At 31.0% G+C, this 19,867-nt stretch overlaps 4 protein-coding genes across 5 annotated transcripts; 2 read left to right on the plus strand and 2 right to left on the minus strand.

Moving 5' to 3' along the window:
• Positions 1-104: 104 nt before the first annotated feature.
• Positions 105-5,833, minus strand: Mrtf (Myocardin-related transcription factor). Of its 2 annotated transcripts, none has more exons than XM_027348607.2 (5): positions 5,487-5,833; positions 4,227-4,452; positions 2,965-4,163; positions 1,703-2,901; positions 105-1,638 (listed from the first exon to the last, which is right to left on the minus strand). In XM_027348607.2, the coding sequence occupies exons 2-5, from the start codon at positions 4,417-4,419 to the stop codon at positions 426-428; spliced, it is 3,804 nt and encodes a 1,267-aa protein (XP_027204408.2). In that variant the 5' UTR covers positions 4,420-4,452; positions 5,487-5,833; the 3' UTR covers positions 105-425. The 2 variants fall into 2 exon arrangements, with proteins under 2 accessions (XP_027204408.2, XP_075678800.1); XM_075822685.1 differs by lacking the exon at positions 5,487-5,833 and adding an exon at positions 4,961-5,195 and having other exon boundaries at positions 4,227-4,903.
• A 202-nt stretch (positions 5,834-6,035) lies between these two features.
• LOC113798141 (uncharacterized) lies at positions 6,036-8,985 on the minus strand. The gene has a single exon (XM_027348626.2). It carries the CDS (start codon positions 8,294-8,296, stop codon positions 6,548-6,550), a length of 1,749 nt encoding a protein of 582 aa, XP_027204427.2. The 5' UTR covers positions 8,297-8,985; the 3' UTR covers positions 6,036-6,547.
• A 1,178-nt stretch (positions 8,986-10,163) lies between these two features.
• Miro (mitochondrial Rho GTPase) lies at positions 10,164-12,993 on the plus strand. The gene is made up of 8 exons (XM_075822654.1): positions 10,164-10,379; positions 10,486-10,886; positions 10,961-11,062; positions 11,153-11,828; positions 11,891-12,132; positions 12,205-12,333; positions 12,414-12,724; positions 12,796-12,993. The coding sequence occupies exons 1-8, from the start codon at positions 10,322-10,324 to the stop codon at positions 12,932-12,934; spliced, it is 2,058 nt and encodes a 685-aa protein (XP_075678769.1). The 5' UTR covers positions 10,164-10,321; the 3' UTR covers positions 12,935-12,993.
• Positions 12,994-13,830: 837 nt separating this feature from the next.
• LOC113799154 (uncharacterized) lies at positions 13,831-17,728 on the plus strand. Its single transcript, XM_027349745.2, has 3 exons — positions 13,831-15,172; positions 15,240-17,228; positions 17,292-17,728. The coding sequence occupies exons 1-3, from the start codon at positions 13,831-13,833 to the stop codon at positions 17,558-17,560; spliced, it is 3,600 nt and encodes a 1,199-aa protein (XP_027205546.2). The 3' UTR covers positions 17,561-17,728.
• The last annotated feature ends 2,139 nt before the right edge of the window (positions 17,729-19,867 follow it).

Here is a 19,867-nt window from a genome sequence, read left to right on the forward strand (position 1 = left end):
AATAAAACGAAACAATCGCAAAAAAGCGACAAGCAGAAAAAATGAAAAGAAATGAAGAAAAAAAAACGATGAGCTGATCATCATTATCAAATCAATTACATAATTAATATCTAATCAAGACAGAGAAGAAGAAAAAAATACCGGGCGCTTTTGATAAAATGCATTCAAATTTCTCTGGTTAATGGTGCATGTATCGTATGCATGTTATGAAAATGTGTTTGTGTGTGACATGTAGGGAGTGGTCCAACGTTATTTACATGTGGTCGATCTATCAAAATATTATCATTCAGACATTATTTAAATGATAATTTTATAAATAAATAACAACAACAACAGGGGGAATAAACATCGATAATTCAAGGAATGACGAAAAAAAAATTTAACAAATTTCAAGATGGATCATCAACATCATCAATATTGCACATTTAGGTTGCAAAATCTATTCGACCATTTGTATTATTATTATTGTTGTTGTTTTCAAAAAGTGAACAGGAAAAATCTAATGATGATTTTTCCATTAGATCATCATTACCACCATCATCCGAAAAAAATAGATCACTAAATCGATCTAATGATGATGATGATAATAGATTATTATTGCCATTGTTGTTGTTGCCATTCAAACCTGTTGAATATGATGCTGTCGATGCTGAACATGATGATGTTGATGTCGTGGATGAAGATGTTGATGAATGTTGTAATGGATTAGATAAATAATTGAATAATTGAAAATCTGAATCGACAATATTATGATGATGTTGATGGTTGTTGTTGTTGACAATATTGTTAGTGGTAAAATCGTTTAAATTTTGGTCCATATTCATAGCCATTTGTGTATTATAAATGCCATTGTTTGAATGCTGTCTTTGTTGTTGTTGTTGTTGTGAAAGTTGCATATCAAAAATTTGTTCAAATAATTGATCAGTAGATGTCGAATCCATTGACATATCAGTTATCTGATTCGTTGATTTGACAGGTGGTGGTGGTGGTTGTTGTTGTTGTTGTTGCATATACAAATCGTTAGCAGTCGAAAAATTGTAATCCGAAAGTAGCCAATTATCATTGAAATCGATTAGGCCATTTTCTCTGGAATTAGTTGTCATTAGTTTGTTATTTGTGGCTAACGAGTTTGATGATGATGGTGGTGGTGGTGGTGGTGGGACATCATCCAATCCGTTAAGATCATCAAAGTTAAGAATAAAATCATCAAAATCCAGATTGGATGTCGAATCTGGCTGTGGATGTTGTTGAGCTGGTTGCTGTGATTGTTGATCACTACTGGTGGTCGTAGTCGTATGGACTTTAACATTTTTATCGCTATCACAATCGTTTGTACTCGATAATGCAGGAACAGTAGCTTGATTTGGTATTTGTTGATCCAACAACGATTCTGCTAGTTTAGCAGGCTTACTATTTTCTACCGAAGACTTTTTGTTTTGTTTCAAATCTTTTTGTTTTATGTCCTGTGATTTTAAAGCGGCAGGTATTTTGAATTGAAAATTATCATCACTTGCACTTTTCATAACAGGTATCAGAGGTTTATTTGTTTGTTGTTCAATATTATCAGTCACTTTAATCAGTGGTTTAATGTTAGTATCGATTGGCATTTGATTGATAATCAAAGGTAAGGAAGTATTTCTGTGAACGAAAAGAAAAATTGAAACAGATTAAAATTCATTCCAAAATATAAACAAAGATCTACCTTTGAAGCGGATGTAATGAATCAGCTGGAAAAGAATTTGAACGATGAGATTGTTGTTGTTGTTTTCGTGTTTCATTGTCCGAATTGATGATTGTAGTTGTTGCTGTTGAAGGATACAGAAGCAATTGATGAAACATGGGGCTAGAGTTTTGACCGATGTTAAACAATTTGGCAGTATTCGTTGGCGTAACAAATGTTGAACCAAAATTCAATGACGGCGATGACGAATCGGTTAATTGCGCAAGCTGAATTGTTCGAGAAGGTGATGTTAAAATGGTCATTGTATTCGATGAATCATTTATCGTTTGACCGGCTGGTCCACTAATCAAGAAATTATTGGGCAATTGAATAGCCGGCGAAGAAATTGTATTCGTATTCATACGGTATTTGCTGCCATCCAAAACATTCGAATTGGCCGTATTTGATGACGATAGAAATTGATATTGTGCTGTCGGTATGAATGTAGTTTGACCGATCGGTATAGTCAACGGTATAGTTGTTCTACCGTCCATTGTAATATTCGATGCTGGAGCAGCATTCAATATGGTTACTGGTTCAGTTGTAAGGCCATTGTTGGTAGGATTAGTTGTAGCCAGCAGAACAAAATCTTGAGCTGTTGGTTGTTTACTGGGCGTTTGATTCAGGCCAACATTCTGTTGAAAAATATAAGGATGCGGTTGCGTTGCGGCATTTTTCGCCAACATCGTTAAGTTCAATGTTTCTCGATTAGCATTGGCCAAAATATTGACAACAACTGAATCGGAAAATGGTTTCAATCTTTCGATTAATTGTTGTTTCGCACCAGATACAGGTAGATTACGTTTTTTCAATTCAGCTTTTAGATCGCTTACTTTCATATCTTCTAATTTTGATATGATTTTCTTTACATTCGATATGTTGCTTGTACTTTTAATAGGACTGGTTCGTTGCTGTTGTTGCGGATGCTGCTGTTGCGATTGTTGTTGTCGATGTTGCGTCTGACAATTTAAATCGCTATTTTTCAATTTATTTTGTGATTGAACATTTTTTGTTGTTGTTGTTTTCGAATCATTCAATTTATTACCGTTGTTGTTGATACTGCTGCTGCTAAAATCACCACCAAAAACATTTGGATCGACAAAATCAAATAATGCCATAGGCGGTGTGGATTTTTGCGATTTAATTTGCGGACTATTTGAACGTTTATCATGATTATCATTCTATGATAGCAGATAAAATTTTTGGTATTAAAAAAACGAACAACATTTAAATCAACAACATACCTTTGCAGCTGGAATCGATTGTTGATTAGTAGAATTTTGTTGTTGTTGTTGTTGTTGCTGCTGTTGTTGTGATTCAAGCTGCCATTGAAGAATTAATTGCTGTTGTTTAAGTAGTAATTCATATGATGTTTCAATTGATGTGGTCATCGGATTTGATGTCCAACCTGCTGCTGTTTGATTTGTTTTGGTCGATCGATTACCATTATTACTTGACGGTGGTCCAGTATATTCATGAAATTTAATAACACGTGTTTTAGGTGTCGATTTGGATTTGATTTTTTTTGATGATTTAGATTTTGGTTGTGAAATTATTTGAGCGTTTGCTTCGGATGATTGTTTTTGAATACTATTGATTGTATGTTGTGATGATGGTCCAACAAATTTCTGACAACCGCTATTATTATTAATAGTGGCTGTAGATGATAATACCTGTGGCTGTTGTTGTTGTTGTTGTTGCGATTGTTGAATGTTATTAGCGATTTGTGTGGATGTTATCAAACTATTTGGTTGAGCTATTGTAGCTGTAGTTGGATTTGATGCGGTAGTTATAAAAACAGTTGAATTGTTTGGATGCGTCAATACATTTGTGGTCATAATATATGATAAGGTTGCTGTAGGAATCACAGTAGTTGAGGGTTGTTGTTGTTGTTGTAATGGTGGTGGTTCTGTTTGAATCGTCGACGATATCGACATAAGACTAGCGGATGGTGTCGTATTTGACAAAATATACGAAGGTACATTGTTAGTGATCAGACGATTCTGTTGTTGTTGTTGTTGGCCAAGATTATTGATCGAAGGTGATGGTATCGATGAATCTGAACTACTTTCTTCTTCAAATACAAAACGTTTTGGTGGATTTTTAATTATTTCACCTTCACATGTTTTTTTAAATGTAATTTGTCCTTCTTTAATTGCTTGTTCCAGTGAAAGATCTGCATGCAAAATATTTCCTTTAATCAATTCCAATGGACCGGGACGATGTGAAAGTCTTTCGTTAAGATCATCGGCCAATCTAGCTCGTTTAAGTTTACGTTCTTGTTCATAATATGATGGATCAAATATTTCTTGTTCCAAAATATTCTGTTGAACTAATTCATCACGTTGTGGACGTCGTTGAATTTTATGTTTTAAATAATCACCAGTTTTTGCACGTTCTAAACGTTGTTTTTGTTCATAAAATGATGGTGATGATTTTGGTGCTGCCAAAAAACAAACAAAATCAATATAAATGCAATCAATGAAAACAACAATTTATAACTTACGTGGAAGAATACCCTGATCAACTAAAACATCAATCGGACGACGCATCAATAATTTAATATTTAATGATTTTTTATTCTTTGTCATTGCACTATGTGTAATTGATTCAGAATCGATTACCGATTGTGGTGATGATTGTTGTTGTTCGGCTATAATCGGCTGGTCGACCATCATCATTTCGGGTTGTTGATTCATGATTACTGATGATCAAAATGATGATAATTTTCTCTGTGTATAATGATAGAAAATTTTGGTCAAAAATTGATTGATTTCGGTTACGATTTGAAGCCACACTCATTCGATCGTAATGCAATAGCCAAAAAGAAACACTTTCATTCAGATGGTTATGTGGCTTGCCTGTCTTGATGAAATCGTTGTTTGTATGAATCGTGAATTAAGCAACATTCCTTCAACAAACCAACAACAGGCACAACAGAATATAGGCAACCAGGCAAGCAAAATTGGCGTTGGCAGCCCGGATGGTGTGATATGTTGTGTATTATAATATAGGTACGAAATGTTGTTTTTCTGTTCGACGACTATGACGATTGACGATCATCATGATAACCGAAACTAAAACAGCATAATGATGATGATGATGATAATTCTGGCAATAAGCCCATTCTTCATTTATATAGAGACTTTACTTTACACAAACCTGGAATATAAACCAATTTGGCTAGAAAATAGAATAGACATTAGGCATAGATATTGCCTCCTAAAACAACAACATTACCCTGGATTTCTATAATTCAACACAAGTGTACCTCGAATCAAACATTTTTTTTAGCTAAGCAAAAAAAATCATGTCAAAAAACAACATGTGGAATCGATCGAATAGACACACAAACACAACACAACACAAATTCCTGATGCTATAATGATTCCAAACAAACAAACAAACAAAAAAAAAACAAGAAGTAAAAGAATATCATCGAATACCACGATTGGCATCTACTACCAACCACATCATTTACTTTTTTTTTTTTGCATAAATGCTTGGCATCGTCGATATTCAAATCTTGTGTTATATAAATAGAATTAAAAGATTTCAAAAAATTTTCGGTTATTGTTGTTGTTTTTGATAAATTCTATTCTATTTTTTCATTAGGATTTGAAATGCTACCACCGCCATCACCATCGTTCACACCATTATCATCATCATCAGTAGTTTTTTATTTTTTGGCAATAACGAGTTTAATTTGTGAATGAACTGAATCGACCCGAATTGTTTTTTTAAGTGTGAGGTTTGGTTGTCTTACCCAGGCAATAGATTATCCAGAATAAAAAAACAAAACAAAATTATGAATGGAATTCAGTAGGCTGATATCGTTGCTAAAACTAAATCGGTAAATTGTTTTCGTTGTTGATGATGACATGTAAAATATAGAATGGTAGAATATTCTATTCCGGCATTCTGAATTCGGTGACAATCAAAACAAACGATATATGATTCAATGCCAAATTGTATTACAAACAAACAGAGAAAAAAACAGTGTCTCTTTTATCACAAATTTAACCAACGAAAACAACAACAACAACAACGACGACGACGATAATAGATGCAATGGCCATGGTGGCAATACACCTACACAAGACACACATTTGAGTATCTTGCGAGTAAAGAATCCTAAACAAAAAGAATCGATTGTTTTGTTTGAAAGTATCGATAGTTTTTAAGAAGATTTTATTAAAATTTTTATTTTTATAAATTATAATTTTTTTTTGTAATTAATTAATTTTAAATTCAAAAAGATTATAGATATTGAATAATGATGATATTATTATTATTATAAATTAATTTAACAACTCAAAAAATTACAGCTCAAAATTATTAATTAAAGATGTGTTTTAAAATAAATTTTTAAAAAAATAATGATAATGATTACAAGTGAATAAAATATTTTTTATAAATAAAATGGATAATGTTAAATATCGGATGATTCAAGAGAAAATTAAATTAAAAAATCAACGACAACAACAACAGAAAAAATACCTAGCATAATTGTTTTTAAAAATTGTGAAAATACAAACTTGCAAAATAAATTGATTAAATATATAATTGATTATAATTAAAAAACGGATAAATTTTAAAATTTTATAAATAGTTTTTTTTTGTTTATAATAATAATGATTATAATTTAGTTAATTATTTAGTTAATTAATTAATTAAAAGGTATAAAAATAAAAATTAAAAAAACAAAAAAACAAGAGAAAAAAAATTTGAGAAAAATTGAAGACTGTGAAAAAACGCACACGCACTTTTTGTTTTTTTCCTGTGAAGAAAAAAACAAACAAACAAACAAAAATTATTTCATTAATTTCATTGAACATATGATGCAATCGAACCAATCGATGATGATTCGCTTGTTGAATTTAAACTTAGATTATCAAATTCATTTAAAATATTCAATAATAATGATGATGATGATAATGATTGTGGTGTTATACTACTACTGTTATTGTTACTATTATTACTACTTTCAACAGCCGATGATGATGACCAACATGATGATGATAATAATGGTGGTAATGTTGTTGTTGTTGTTGTTGATGATAATCCAAACGGTATTTCCAATGTAGGTGAAATTAATTCCGGTGGTGATTGATTTTGATTAAACATCATTAAAAGATTATCATTTGAATCATCATGATTATGATCCTGATCATCATCATTGTTACCAATTTCAAATATTTCACGTAATAATTTATCGGGCATAAATGTTTCGAGCAAAAGATTATTACCACCAACGCCATTATTGTAATCATTTCCATGATCGGATATCATTGATATTGATCGTTGAATACCACCATTCGATTGATTTGTTTGATTCCAATTCATATTGGACGAATTAGGTGGAAATACGTCAAATGAATTGCGTTGCATTTGCGGTTGTTGTTGTTGTTCGAATAAGCCCAACATACATTGTTGTTGTTGATCACGATCAAAAGCGGATTTGATTTCGTTATTGTTGTTGTTGTTCCATTGCATCAATTGACGCATCTTTTGTTGCTGTTGGTTGTTCAGGATTTGTTGCGATTGGCCATTATGGCGATTTTGATTTACGATCGCAAGATTATTCATAACTGTATTAAGTAGATCACTACCACTATGCGATTGTTGTTGACTCGATGATAACGGTGATGTTAGTGATGGATGGCAGTGAGAAAACGTTTGTCCGTTACTGCTGCTGCTGTTACTGAATGAATTTGCACGTGAAACTGGTTTAAAATGAAATTTACGATTTGCATTCGTTGCCGTAGCATTGGTGGTTGTCAAAAATTTTGGACCATCGATTGGTATCGATCGTGTCTGTTGTTGTTGTTGTTGGAATTGTTGTTGTTTACGATTTGCCATCATTACTTTAGGTTTAGTTGAACCAAATTTTGTTGCAGCAAATGCAGCCGTAGTAAAAGTGATAGCATCATTTTTACTGTTATTATTATTATTGTTGTTATGGTGGCTATTAAAAATATCCGGAATCGATTTATTCAATTGCGTTTGATGATGATCATGATTAATCATCAATTTACTATCATTATTGATAATGAAATGTTTGGATTCAGGTTGAAAACATTGAGCTTCTGGATTTAATCCATTGATAATTGTCGGTGTTGTTGTTGTTGTTGTTGATTCACCATTATTATTATTCAATGATGATGATAATCTTTGTTTATTCAAACTAAACAATATATTAACCGGACCTTTTTCATTAATACGATATGAAACTTCACCCGGATCAATCCAAATTGATAATTCGTTTGGAAAATTTTGTTGAACATCTTGTAAATTTAGACCACTTTTTTGTGCTGCTTCACGAAATAATGATGAATCTAATTGTGGATTACAATGTATACAACGATATGCTGAACCTTTTGATGGTTCTAATGGATACCAATGATCAATAAAACGTTTTTTTAATATTAATTCTAATTCTTCACCAAATTGATTAACACGACGACGAGGTAGTTTATTATACAGGAAAGATATAAGAAAATTTAATGCAACTTGTATTTCTTCATGCATATTGTTGATGATGGTGGTGGTGGCGCTATTATCGTTTTCGAACATTAAAAAAAAAAATTTTTCAAAACAATCTATCGAAAGGTTAGGTTAAACAGTGAATAAATGTCGAATCCAAATCAAATGGTCAAATGATGGATGGATGGATGAAAGGAAGTCAAAGAAGAAGAAAAAAATCGCATCAAAAATCTTGCTCGCTCACTCGCTCGCTCAAACTGACATTCGAATGAATTGAGAAATGTCACCATCACAACAAAGAACACCGTTCAATGAAAAAAAAACAAAAACAATGACAATTTAACGATTGTTTCTTGGATGCCAAACGCACACAGACACACACACTATCACCACCAACACCACAAAAAGATATTTAACCGTCAAAAAAAAGATATGTTCTAAAAATAAATTTTGGTTGTTGATTTTCTTGCTGCACAGATTCTTGATGATGACGATATGACTGGATTCTGTTGCTGCTGCTGATTCTGTTGCTGGTAAACTTGACACAAACACCTAACCATTGATATGATAATGATGGTGATCCAAAATCAATGATAATCAGGATTCTCAATGTCACAAAACACCTTATTCACTTAATCCAAAAATCTTTTTCTTTCGCTTATTCGGGTTCGAATAACCAAACTTTTACACCGTCGAAAATATAAAAATGTTCGATGTTCAATCCAAGTCAGATGACCAACTAACATCTAAAACAGATCACAGAAAAAACGAAATGAAACAAAACTACAGCTCAAGAATTATCGTTCGAATGAAAATCTGCGCATGTCTGACCATATTATTTTTTTCCGTTCGAATGATGATGATGATGATGATGATAATAGTAAATTCGGTCATTCGGCTAATGGTGAATCGATGATGATGATGATGATGATTGTTTGGTTCAGTTCAGGCGCACTATATCATCGTCTTCATCTTGTTGTTGTCATTGAAAACCAGAATATATTCTGGATTCATGTTTGGTTCAGTTTTTTCATTTGGCCTATATTCACAAGATTCTCTTTGAAAAAAAAATTCTTTCCGCTCACATTCTATATACCCAACAACAACAACAACAAAATGTATTTTATTCCAAGGACAACAACAACAGCAGCAGCCATTTTTTTCATTTTCTCTACGACGTTGCATCGTTGATTTATAACCAGAAAAAGAAACCGGAATCGACTGGATTCTCAGAACCAAAGAGAGAGAGAGAGAGAGAGAGAGAGAGAGAGAGAGAGAGAGAGAGAGAGAGAGAGAAAGAGAGAGAGAGAGAGAGAGAGGTAGAGAGAGAGCAAAAAGAAAAAAAAATCTGAGTGCCAGAATTTCATTGAAACTTTTTTTTTGATAAAATTCTTCCGTGTGCGTGTGTGTGTGGGGGGGAAGAATCCAGGCAAAATAATGACAACAACAACCTTGTGCATTTTTCAATGCAAAACCAAACCAAACTAAAAAAAATAGGTCACAACCATGGCTATTTTTTTCTTCACTGGAATTATCATAGTAACCTTAGATCCAGGAATATTTCCTTAATTTATGATGTCACTAATATGGATGGGATTCTACATCCAGGATTTTTTTTTTTTTTTTTTTGTAAAAATTTCTTTTTTTGCTTTTAAAAAAATTAATTTAAAAAAAATTTAATTCAAAAAAAGCTATATTGAAGGAAAAACTCAAAAATGTCAAAAATGTGTTTAACCTAACCTCACAATGGAATTCCAGTTCCTCAGTTAGCCAATCAAACCAACCTAACCTAACCTAACCTTATCACGTGATCAATTTGTTTGTTTTTTAAAAAAACAACAAATTTATACATTGAAAAAAGAATTTCCAGAAAAAAGAACTTTTCCTGTATAAATAATGTATCCAGAATGTTTCAACATGTTCTGTGTTGTGTTTGTGTTTGTCCGTGTGTGAGCACAAAGTACATATTGGCCGTTATTTTTTTTTTTTTTTTGTTATTGCGATTTTGTACTTTTGGTTGTTGTTGTTGTTGTTTTTCGTTTTTAATCATCAATCAACGATTAAAATTCCATCCTAATGCGTCAAATCGTTCATCTAATATAAGACCAAAACACAATGAACGATCAATCGCATGCAAATGATTCAACCGTTCGTATACTTCTTGTCGGCGAACGTAAGTTTTGATCCATAATAATCAACAGAATATCAAATATTTTATTTTTGTTTTTCATTTAATTTTGTTACTTACCTGTTGATTACTGCAATCGATAATCAATCAGGTGAAGTAGGTAAAACATCAATGATCTATTCGCTTGTATTCGAAGAATTTGATGAAGAAGTACCGGCAAAATTTGAAGAGATAACAATTCCGGCTGAAGTTACACCGGTCAATATACCAACGGTTATTGTTGATTATTCAGCACAAGAACAATCGGAAAAAGATCTATATGAAGAATTACAACGTGCAAGTGTTATTTGTATTGTATATGCTATCGATAATGAAGTGACTATTGATAAAATATCAACATATTGGTTACCACTTATACATCAACGTTTAGGTGAAAATCATTCAATACCAATTATTTTAGTTGGTAATAAATCCGACCTAGTCGAATATAGTTCTATTGATACAGTTTTACCATTAATGAATCAATATAAAGAAATTGAAATTTGTGTCGAGGTTTGTTTTTTTGTTTCGAATGTTTTAATTTCCCACTAACATTCGAAATTATTTTGTTCCATTCGATTATATAGTGTTCAGCAAAAAATCTAGATAATCTTTCGGAAATTTTTTATTATGCACAAAAAACTGTGCTTTATCCGGTTACACCGATTTATTATCCTGAAGAACGTGAAGTATGTATTTCTTTTTTGATTCCTGATTGATTGAATCTAAACTGACTTTGTTTTGTTTTTTGTTTTCAAATTTTTTCCACCAAAAAAAAGCTTTCAGATAATTGTAAAATAGCATTGAAAAGAATATTTACTATTTGTGATCTTGATAATGATGGAATATTGAACGATTTGGAACTAAATAATTTTCAAACATATTGTTTTGATTCATATCTTCTAAGTCAAACACTTGATGATGTTAAATATATTTTAAAAAGTATCATTCCGGATGGTGTTTCCGAAAATGGCATTACATTACAGGGGTTTATGTTTTTGTTAACATTTTTTATTCAACGTGGCCGACATGAACTTATTTGGATTGTACTTAGAAAATTTGGCTATAATAATAGCGTAGCACTTGATGATCAATATCTTTATCCAAATTCAGCCTTACCTACGGATAGTTTTTTTGAATTATCACCAAAAGGTTATCAATTTTTTACAAATTTATTTCATAAATATGATAAAGATCAAGATGGTGCATTATCACCAAATGAATTGACATCAATGTTTACAATTTTTGATTTGGAACAATATCCAAAATGGTTTACCAATGAAAGTTATCAACGAATTGTTCATACAAATGAACGTGGTTGGATTACATTACAAGGATTTTTATCAATTTGGACATTAACAACATTTATTGATATTCGTCAAACATTGAAATATCTTAGTCTATTTGGTTATATGTTTGTATCGGGTGAAAAAAGTCAAATATCAGCACTACATAGTAAGTTTTGTTCTTTTGATTAGTTTTTTGAATCATACAAATTATTTTTTTCAATTCAAAAGTTATCAAAGATCGTCGAATGGATCAATATGAAAAACAAACTGCACGTAATGTTTTTCTTTGTAATCTGGTTGGTCCAAAAGGTGCTGGTAAAAGTTGTTTTATGCGTCGTTTTATTAATAAACAACAAAAATTTACAAATCTTAATCAACAACGATCATCATCATCATCATTATTAGATAATAATTATAATGATTATGTTATTAATACAATTACTGTTTATGGACAGAAAAAATATCTAATTGTAAGTAATTAGAATAACCAGATATAGAAGCATGACATAATTATTGAATGTTTTTTTTTGTTTGTTTGTTAGATTCGTGAAATCGATGTGATCAACGTCAATACATTATTAAAAACACCTGAATTATTTTGTGATGTTTGTTGTATGATGTTTGATCAATCGGATAGTTCATCTTTTCAAGTGATTGCCAAGACTTATATGGTTTGTTTTTGTTTTTGTTTTTGTTTTCATTATGAATTTTTCATTGAAAATTTTTTCCCCCTCTTAATTCAAAAAATTAGAAAAACTTTCATAATACAAAACTTCCTATATTGCTAGTCGCATCGAAAAAAGATTTAACACAAGTAAAACAAAATTATCCATTACAACCGGATGAATTTTGTCTTACAAATAAACTAACACCATTACATAAATTTTCGGCCATTAATGAAATTATTGATACATCTGGATCTGGATCATCAATGATCGCTGCTAATGGAGCATTAGAAGTTTATGAAAAATTAGTAACAATGGCAGCATATCCAAATCTAAACAAATTAGTACATCTTTTATTGGTAAAACCAACTAATTCATGGTTAGCTCGTAATATGAAGTAAGTGTCGAATCATTTATGTTTGTTACATATAATTCTAATGTTTTTTTTGTTCCATGTTCAATCTGTAGTATTATTCATCGATGTCTACCACAGGATAGAACAACGTTACAAGTAGCTGGTATTGGATTAGCAACAATTGCCATATTTGGTGTTTTGCTTTTACGTTATCTACGTTTTTCAACACATCATCATCATCCTCCTCATTGACTAATTTACTGATTTGTAAAATCATTTTCATTCACATTCAAGTGTAGAATATCAGATAATTTTTTTTTTAAATTTTTAAGAAAACAATCATCATCATCATGATATATCATATAAATATGTACTTAAAAAAAAATTCTTGAAAATAAAAATTATTATTTAAAAAAAAACATCGAATAGAAAGTTTTTTTTTTAAATATAGATGTTGCCCTTGAAATTGAACCGAATCTGGTGATAACAAAAAGGTAGATCGGTCGTATTAATACTTTATTCGATTCAACGTGATGCGAAATATTTTCGTTTTATCTAAGGTAATGTTACCATGAATTTCGCATCAATTTTACGACCAAAATTTGTCAATATTCGTTTCATACCACTCGTATCATTTTTCAAGGATAATTTTGTTGTTATTATTACTAAATGTGAATATGATTACGATTGAATGGCATACCCTTAACTCTTTGGCTTTTTTTTTCTTTTTTTTTTTTAACGAAGATCGTCAAGGAGATTATTGTGCACAAAATTAAGAAAATCAAGTTGAATAAATTTTTTTTATCTCCATTTTAATTCTATTAATATTGATGATTTTGAATTCAAACTTGTTTTGGATATATAATCGATCGTGTAATAAAAAAAAAGTTGTTATAATAAAATTATTAAAAGAAAGGTATGCTGATTTTATATTCATCATATTTTTTTATTTTTTTAAAAAAATGCATGTGAACGTCATCAAACACATTAAAAAACAAAAAACAAAACAAAAAATTCATGATAATTTTCAATTGATTCGTTTAAATTTCACAAACGATAAATGTGAAAATGATGATATATTTTGAACAAATAAAACATTATTGTTGTGCTGTGAAAAATCTTCAACATAATTTTTGGATTGATCAATCATGAATTCTGTAGACAGTGTTGAAATTTTTTCATCCAATTTCAACATTAAAAAAGATAATGATCATAATGATAATGTTGCGATTGTTTGGAAAAATCTTCGTTATGAGGTGAATAATTGGCTAAAAGGTAAAAAAATTATTCTACGACGTTTGAATGGTCATTTGGAATATAATAGTCTTACCGGATTTCTTGGACCAAGCGGTGCCGGAAAAAGTACACTTTTAAATTGTTTAAATGGTACATATCGATCAGGACTTTCAGCCGATTCTGAAATCTATATTAATCGTCAAGAAAATGATAAACCACGAATCAGTTATGTTCAACAACATGTCCATGAAACGATGATAGGATCGATGACAATTCGACAAATTTTATACTATGCATTTCGATTTCAAAACAGTTTCAAACATGACAAGTCCGAAATGGATCAACATATTGCCAATATCATCAAACAATTGTTGCTCGATCCAAAAGTTTTGGATAGAAGATTTGATTTGTGCAGTGGTGGTGAACAAAAACGAATCGCTGTTGCACAAGAATTGATGTCATTAAAATCACCAACATTTTTGTTTGTCGATGAACCGACAACCGGATTGGACAGTCATGCTGCTCTGTTAATGGTACGTTGTTTACGAAAGTTAGCTGATGATCCAAACAATCGATTAACGATTCTGTCATCGATACATTCACCCAATTCGGACATTCTCAAAATGTTCGATAAACTTTACATTCTGGCCAAAGGTGGTGTTTGCGTTTATTCGGGAGTGCCAAAATTGTTAGCACAAAATCTTCAAGAACATATTGGATTAATTCATGATCGAAACAAACCACCAATCGAAGAATATCTGGCCATCGCATGCCAAGGAACTGGTGATGAAAATGTTCGTCGATTAGCGGAAGCAACTTGGTCACAACAACAAGACGAATTAAAACCATTAATACCAAAAATGAAATATCTGCCGCAAGGAATCATTGTTGATCATAAGTTATTTTCATTCGTAGATTTTCTACTGCAACTTGCACGAATGTTTCAATTGATATTCATCAAACAAATCAATTCCCGAATCTTCACAATAATAATGGTGACTTTTGTCTGTCTTTTTCACTCGAATTCATACGATCCAAATATTATCGAGCCAGATACATGCGTTTCAACGATTGATTTCACAGAACCGGAAAATAATCAAACTTGTAAAGAAAAATTAGAGGAATCATTCCAAATTGAATTCTATAATTATTATCAATGTATGATCATTATGTTGATGGGTTATACCATCAGTGCTGTAAGCAGTTTAACATTCACTTCACTTATAAAAGTATTCAAAAATGAACATCGAAACCGTAAGTTTGAATGAATCCTTTTGATTTTCAAAATAATTTAGCGCAATATACTTGAATTGATATTTAGGTTGGCACAGTGTTGGCGTTTCTTATTGGCCGGTGGTAATTGTTCGATTAATAGATTTTACAATTCTTGCTCTACATACGACAACATTGATATATTTCTTGATCGATCATACTTTTATTGATGATGGTTATTTTAATTGGTATCGATTTGCTAATTTTTTTCTTTTTATGTGGATGTTTTTCTTCTATATACAATCAGTTGGTCAATTATTTAGTATCGTATTTTCAAAATATTCTCAAGTTGCTGTTGCAATAGCTGGAATTGCATACGCACCACTTGATTTTAATAATGGCTATTTTTTTCCATATAATTATATTGTCAATCCATCAAGTAAAATAATTAGTGATATATTGGGCACTAAAATAATAAGAAATGGGCTTATTAATGCATTCTATGGGATTGATCAATGTGAAATAAATCAAATATCTTCAGTGTTGATCGATAACGGAATCAACCAGAAGACTGTCTACACCGATCTATATAAAATTTTAATCAATTCAATCGCTTTACGAATATTGACATTGTTCTTATTGATGACGGAGTTTCAGAGCTGGAAATTTCCGTCGAAGAAATTATCAAAAACATCAAATATCACCGAATTAATTAAAATCGATTACGATAACTCTAATAATAAATCAATCCAAACTTTAATTCAATCAAATGAACGAATGAAACTTAAAGATGAAACAGAATTTGAAAAATTCTCCAAAAATAAAATCATCATCGCTTGGCGATCATTGAGTTTGTTCAATTCTGGTTCATATTTAGAGCTGCGATCTGCTTTGAAACTTGAAGAACCAAAGTACATATTGCGCAATCTGAATGGTCAATTTCGTTTTGGAACATTGAATGCTCTGATGGGAACGTCGGGAGCTGGAAAAACCTCTTTACTCAAAGTGTTGAACGGCAGGGACAAAACACGATTGAGTAGTGAAACTAAATTCTATCTCAGCAAGTTCACGCCATTGCGAACCTGTTACATAACGCAAGAAATTTCGTCTCATTTGACTCCAGGTTTGACAGCCCAACAGAGTCTTATCTACGCAAGCAAGCTGAAAAACCTTGGCGAAAGCATCGATCATAAAAATAATGCTTTGTCAATGTTGAAAGAACTAGAAATTATTGATACGGCTGACACACTTGTTGACAAATGTTCAGGTGGACAACGAAAACGATTAGCATTAGCTTTAGAACTGATGTCGCTAAGAATGCCCAATTTCATTTGCATTGATGAACCGACTAGCGGACTGGACTCGAACTCGGCCGAAGTGATCATCTCTTGTCTGCGAAAAATGTCACATAAACACAACATCACTATAGTGGCAGCTATTCATCAACCGAATACTGAAATGCTAATGTTTTTCGATCAGATTTACATTCTTTCCAGAGGTGGTGTTTGCATCTTCTCTGGACCGCCATCGCAAATTAGTGATCATCTTCATCAAGTTTCTACTGATCACGACAATAATGATGAAAAATTTGCCGTCGAAGAAATCATGAAATATTCCAGTTTGAATCATTCAGATCCTCAAATTAAAACACTCTCCGATTCTACAAATCAATCAATCATAAGTAAAGAGCTTGAAGATCATTTAGTGACCGATACTCAATATGTTTTAGATGGCCCAAATGCTAATCGTACTCGATTTTCATTAAGATCTGTCGTTATCTTGATCCAACGGCAGTTCTATTTCTATATTGGAAATTTTATGTCTCAATTTTTTATATTATGGTTCATATGTTTCAGCGTTGTAAATGGTTTTATATTGAAAGGTTTGACTAATCCTAATATGATCTTTCTTAGTGGCTGTATGAGTTTAGATGAAGATTTGAGCAACTGTAATCGTTCTGAAGACGAAAGAACAAATCTTTTACTCAATTGTCATTATATACATCACTGTCAAGATAGTTTGGGTGTAATTGCTTGTATCTTTTTTGTTACAATGTTTGTATCACAACGGAAATTATTCAAAATCGAACATCGAAATGGTAATTTTAGTGTTGATTTAACATGATCCATTTATATAGTATTTATTTTTGTCATTTCATTAGGTTGGTACAGTTCTGGTGCATTTTATCTATCGAAAGCAGTATGTGAGATGTTCATTGCCTTGCCCGTTATTGTATTGTATCCGATTGTTGTCGACATTTATTATCCAATTAGAAGTTACGTATGGTATTATATAGGGTTACCAGATCGGCGGAGGGCCAGAGGAGGACATTTTTTTTTTTTTGCAAATGTATCCCAGGCTCAATTAAATCGCTCTTGTGCGCAAACCAGGGAAATTATACGGCCCAAACTCCATGTATTCGTAGTTTAAACAGTTTTCGATGTTTTGGAAAAGTTCCAATTTCACTTTCATATTTTCAACTGTCCCATTAGCATTGCAGCTCAAACAAGAAATGAAAATTTTTAATTTTTAATTCAAAATGGTTCATTTGATCCAAATTTCAAATCTTCTCATAACAAATATAAATTGGGAATCTATAATGAAGAATATCTTTTTTAACAAATACAAATTTCCAATCTAAGGTGAAGAATATCTTTTTATAACAAATACAAATTTCCAATCTAAGGTGAAGAATATCTTTTTATAACAAATACAAATTTCAAATCTAAAATGAAGAATATCTTTTATAACAAATACAAATTTCCAATCTAAGGTGAAGAATATCTTTTTATAACAAATACAAATTTCCAATCTAAGGTGAAGAATATCTTTTATAACAAATACAAATTTCCAATCTAAGGTGAAGAATATCTTTTTATAACAAATACAAATTTCCAATCTAAGGTGAAGAATATCTTTTTATAACAAATACAAATTTCCAATCTAACATGAAGAATATCTTTTTATAACAAATACAAATTTCCAATCTAACATGAAGAGAATCTTCATTTAACAAATCCAAATTTCCAATCTAAGGTGAAGAATATCTTCATTCAACAAATACAAATTTCCAATCTAACATGAAGAATATCTTCATTTAACAAATCCAAATTTCCAATCTAAGGTGAAGAATATCTTTTTATAACAAATACAAATTTCCAATCTAACATGAAGAGAATCTTCATTTAACAAATCCAAATTTCCAATCTAAGATGAAGAATATCTTTTTATAACAAATACAAATTTCCAATCTAACATGAAGAGAATCTTCATTCAACAAATCCAAATTTCAAATCTAACATGAAGAATATCTTTGCAACAAATACAAATTTCCAATCTAAGGTGAAGAATATCTTTTTATAACAAATCCAAATTTCCAATCTAAGGTGAAGAATATCTTTATTATAACAAATACAAATTTCCAATCTAAGGTGAAGAATATCTTTTTATAACAAATCCAAATTTCCAATCTAAGGTGAAGAATATCTTTTTATAACAAATACAAATTTCCAATCTAAGGTGAAGAATCTTTTTATAACAAATACAAATTTCCAATCTAAGGTGAAGAATATCTTTTTATAACAAATATAAATTGGTAATCTGAAAAGTTGTCGTTATTAAGGTTCTCGTTTTGAACATAATCAAGCCACAGAAGGAAATCAATTTGATCTGCGTCTTTAAAATCCAATTCCTTCGTTTTGTAAATTTTAGTCACAATTGCTTTATTGTTTTGGTATTGAATTTGATCCTTATAAATTCTTTGCCGAGAAAAATTTTGTTTCATACAGCATATGCCTCAAAACTTGGGCTTGTTTTGTCTCATCTTCGACTATATTATTAAGAAGAATATAATTGTTCATCTCGTTCAGCTGATTGATTGAGCAAAAACGGAAAGAATAAAGAAAGATTTTGATGATAGCTGAGAATCTTCTTCTTTTCCAATAGTTGATTGTGAATCGTGAATAGCAATAGTAAATTACATAATTTCGATTGCTGAAGTTCGATATTATGAGATATCACGACTTATATATCATTTCGAGAAAAAACCACGTTTTCACATTAACATAGACAATGAATGTGACGGAATTTCATTCATTCTCTAAATTGTTTAATAATTAATGAAATTAAAGAAAAAACACTCATACCTTGAAACCTTTGGAATTTTCCAGTTTTGATTTAAATATGTTTTTAGTTCGATTCACAAATTCGAAATTCAACATTTCAATTAATTAAAAACAAAATTCTTAGGTAAACAATTCGGCTTATGATCCAATGAATAAGAAAAACATCAATCATTTTGTCGCAAGTAAGGTTCGATAAAATGTAAAATGAAAATCAATCTAATCATTCGTATTTTCAATCAAATCATGACACAAAATAAATTTTGGCGGAAAATAAATTTTGGTTTTGTCTGTCTGTTATTCTGTTCTAATGTGACCGCGGCCTTAGGTTGGATTGGTTAGTTGCGGATTTTCTTTATGTTTCCAGTGTATGAAAAGATTTATACTCATTATTCAGCTTGTTTAGTGCACCAATAGTTATGCGAAAGCATTTACCAATTTTATACACGACAGTTTTAAAAAGTTATTACATGAAGGTCTATTAAAATTGAATAATTTTCAAAATTTTTTTAAAAATTATATGAAAGGAGGACATTTTCATGCTCAAGGAGGACAGGAGGACAAAATTTCTGAAAGGAGGACATGTCCTCCCGTCCTCCCCGTATCTGGCAACCCT

This window comes from Dermatophagoides pteronyssinus, unplaced genomic scaffold (assembly GCF_027571235.1).
Source record: "Dermatophagoides pteronyssinus isolate colony J.1.1.1.1 unplaced genomic scaffold, Derpt_VIB-CSIC_2022.12 sq0019, whole genome shotgun sequence".
In the NCBI taxonomy this organism is placed as follows: domain Eukaryota; kingdom Metazoa; phylum Arthropoda; class Arachnida; order Sarcoptiformes; family Pyroglyphidae; genus Dermatophagoides; species Dermatophagoides pteronyssinus.

Bases quoted from the DNA above. Each gene is read 5' to 3' on its own strand.
- LOC113799154 (XM_027349745.2), top strand. From the start codon at position 13,831: ATGAATTCTGTAGACAGTGTTGAAATTTTTTCATCCAATTTCAACATT. The intron at 15,173-15,239 runs GTAAGTTTGAAT...ATTGATATTTAG, and splicing joins CAAAAATGAACATCGAAACC to GTTGGCACAGTGTTGGCGTT. The intron at 17,229-17,291 runs GTAATTTTAGTG...TCATTTCATTAG, and splicing joins CAAAATCGAACATCGAAATG to GTTGGTACAGTTCTGGTGCA.
- Miro (XM_075822654.1), top strand. From the start codon at position 10,322: ATGAACGATCAATCGCATGCAAATGATTCAACCGTTCGTATACTTCTT. The intron at 12,133-12,204 runs GTAAGTAATTAG...TTTGTTTGTTAG, and splicing joins GACAGAAAAAATATCTAATT to ATTCGTGAAATCGATGTGAT. The intron at 12,334-12,413 runs GTTTGTTTTTGT...TCAAAAAATTAG, and splicing joins TGATTGCCAAGACTTATATG to AAAAACTTTCATAATACAAA.
- Mrtf (XM_027348607.2), bottom strand. From the start codon at position 4,419: ATGAATCAACAACCCGAAATGATGATGGTCGACCAGCCGATTATAGCC. The intron at 4,164-4,226 runs GTAAGTTATAAA...GTTTTTTGGCAG, and splicing joins TGATCAGGGTATTCTTCCAC to CACCAAAATCATCACCATCA. The intron at 2,902-2,964 runs GTATGTTGTTGA...CTGCTATCATAG, and splicing joins AATCGATTCCAGCTGCAAAG to AATGATAATCATGATAAACG.
- LOC113798141 (XM_027348626.2), bottom strand. From the start codon at position 8,296: ATGTTCGAAAACGATAATAGCGCCACCACCACCATCATCAACAATATG.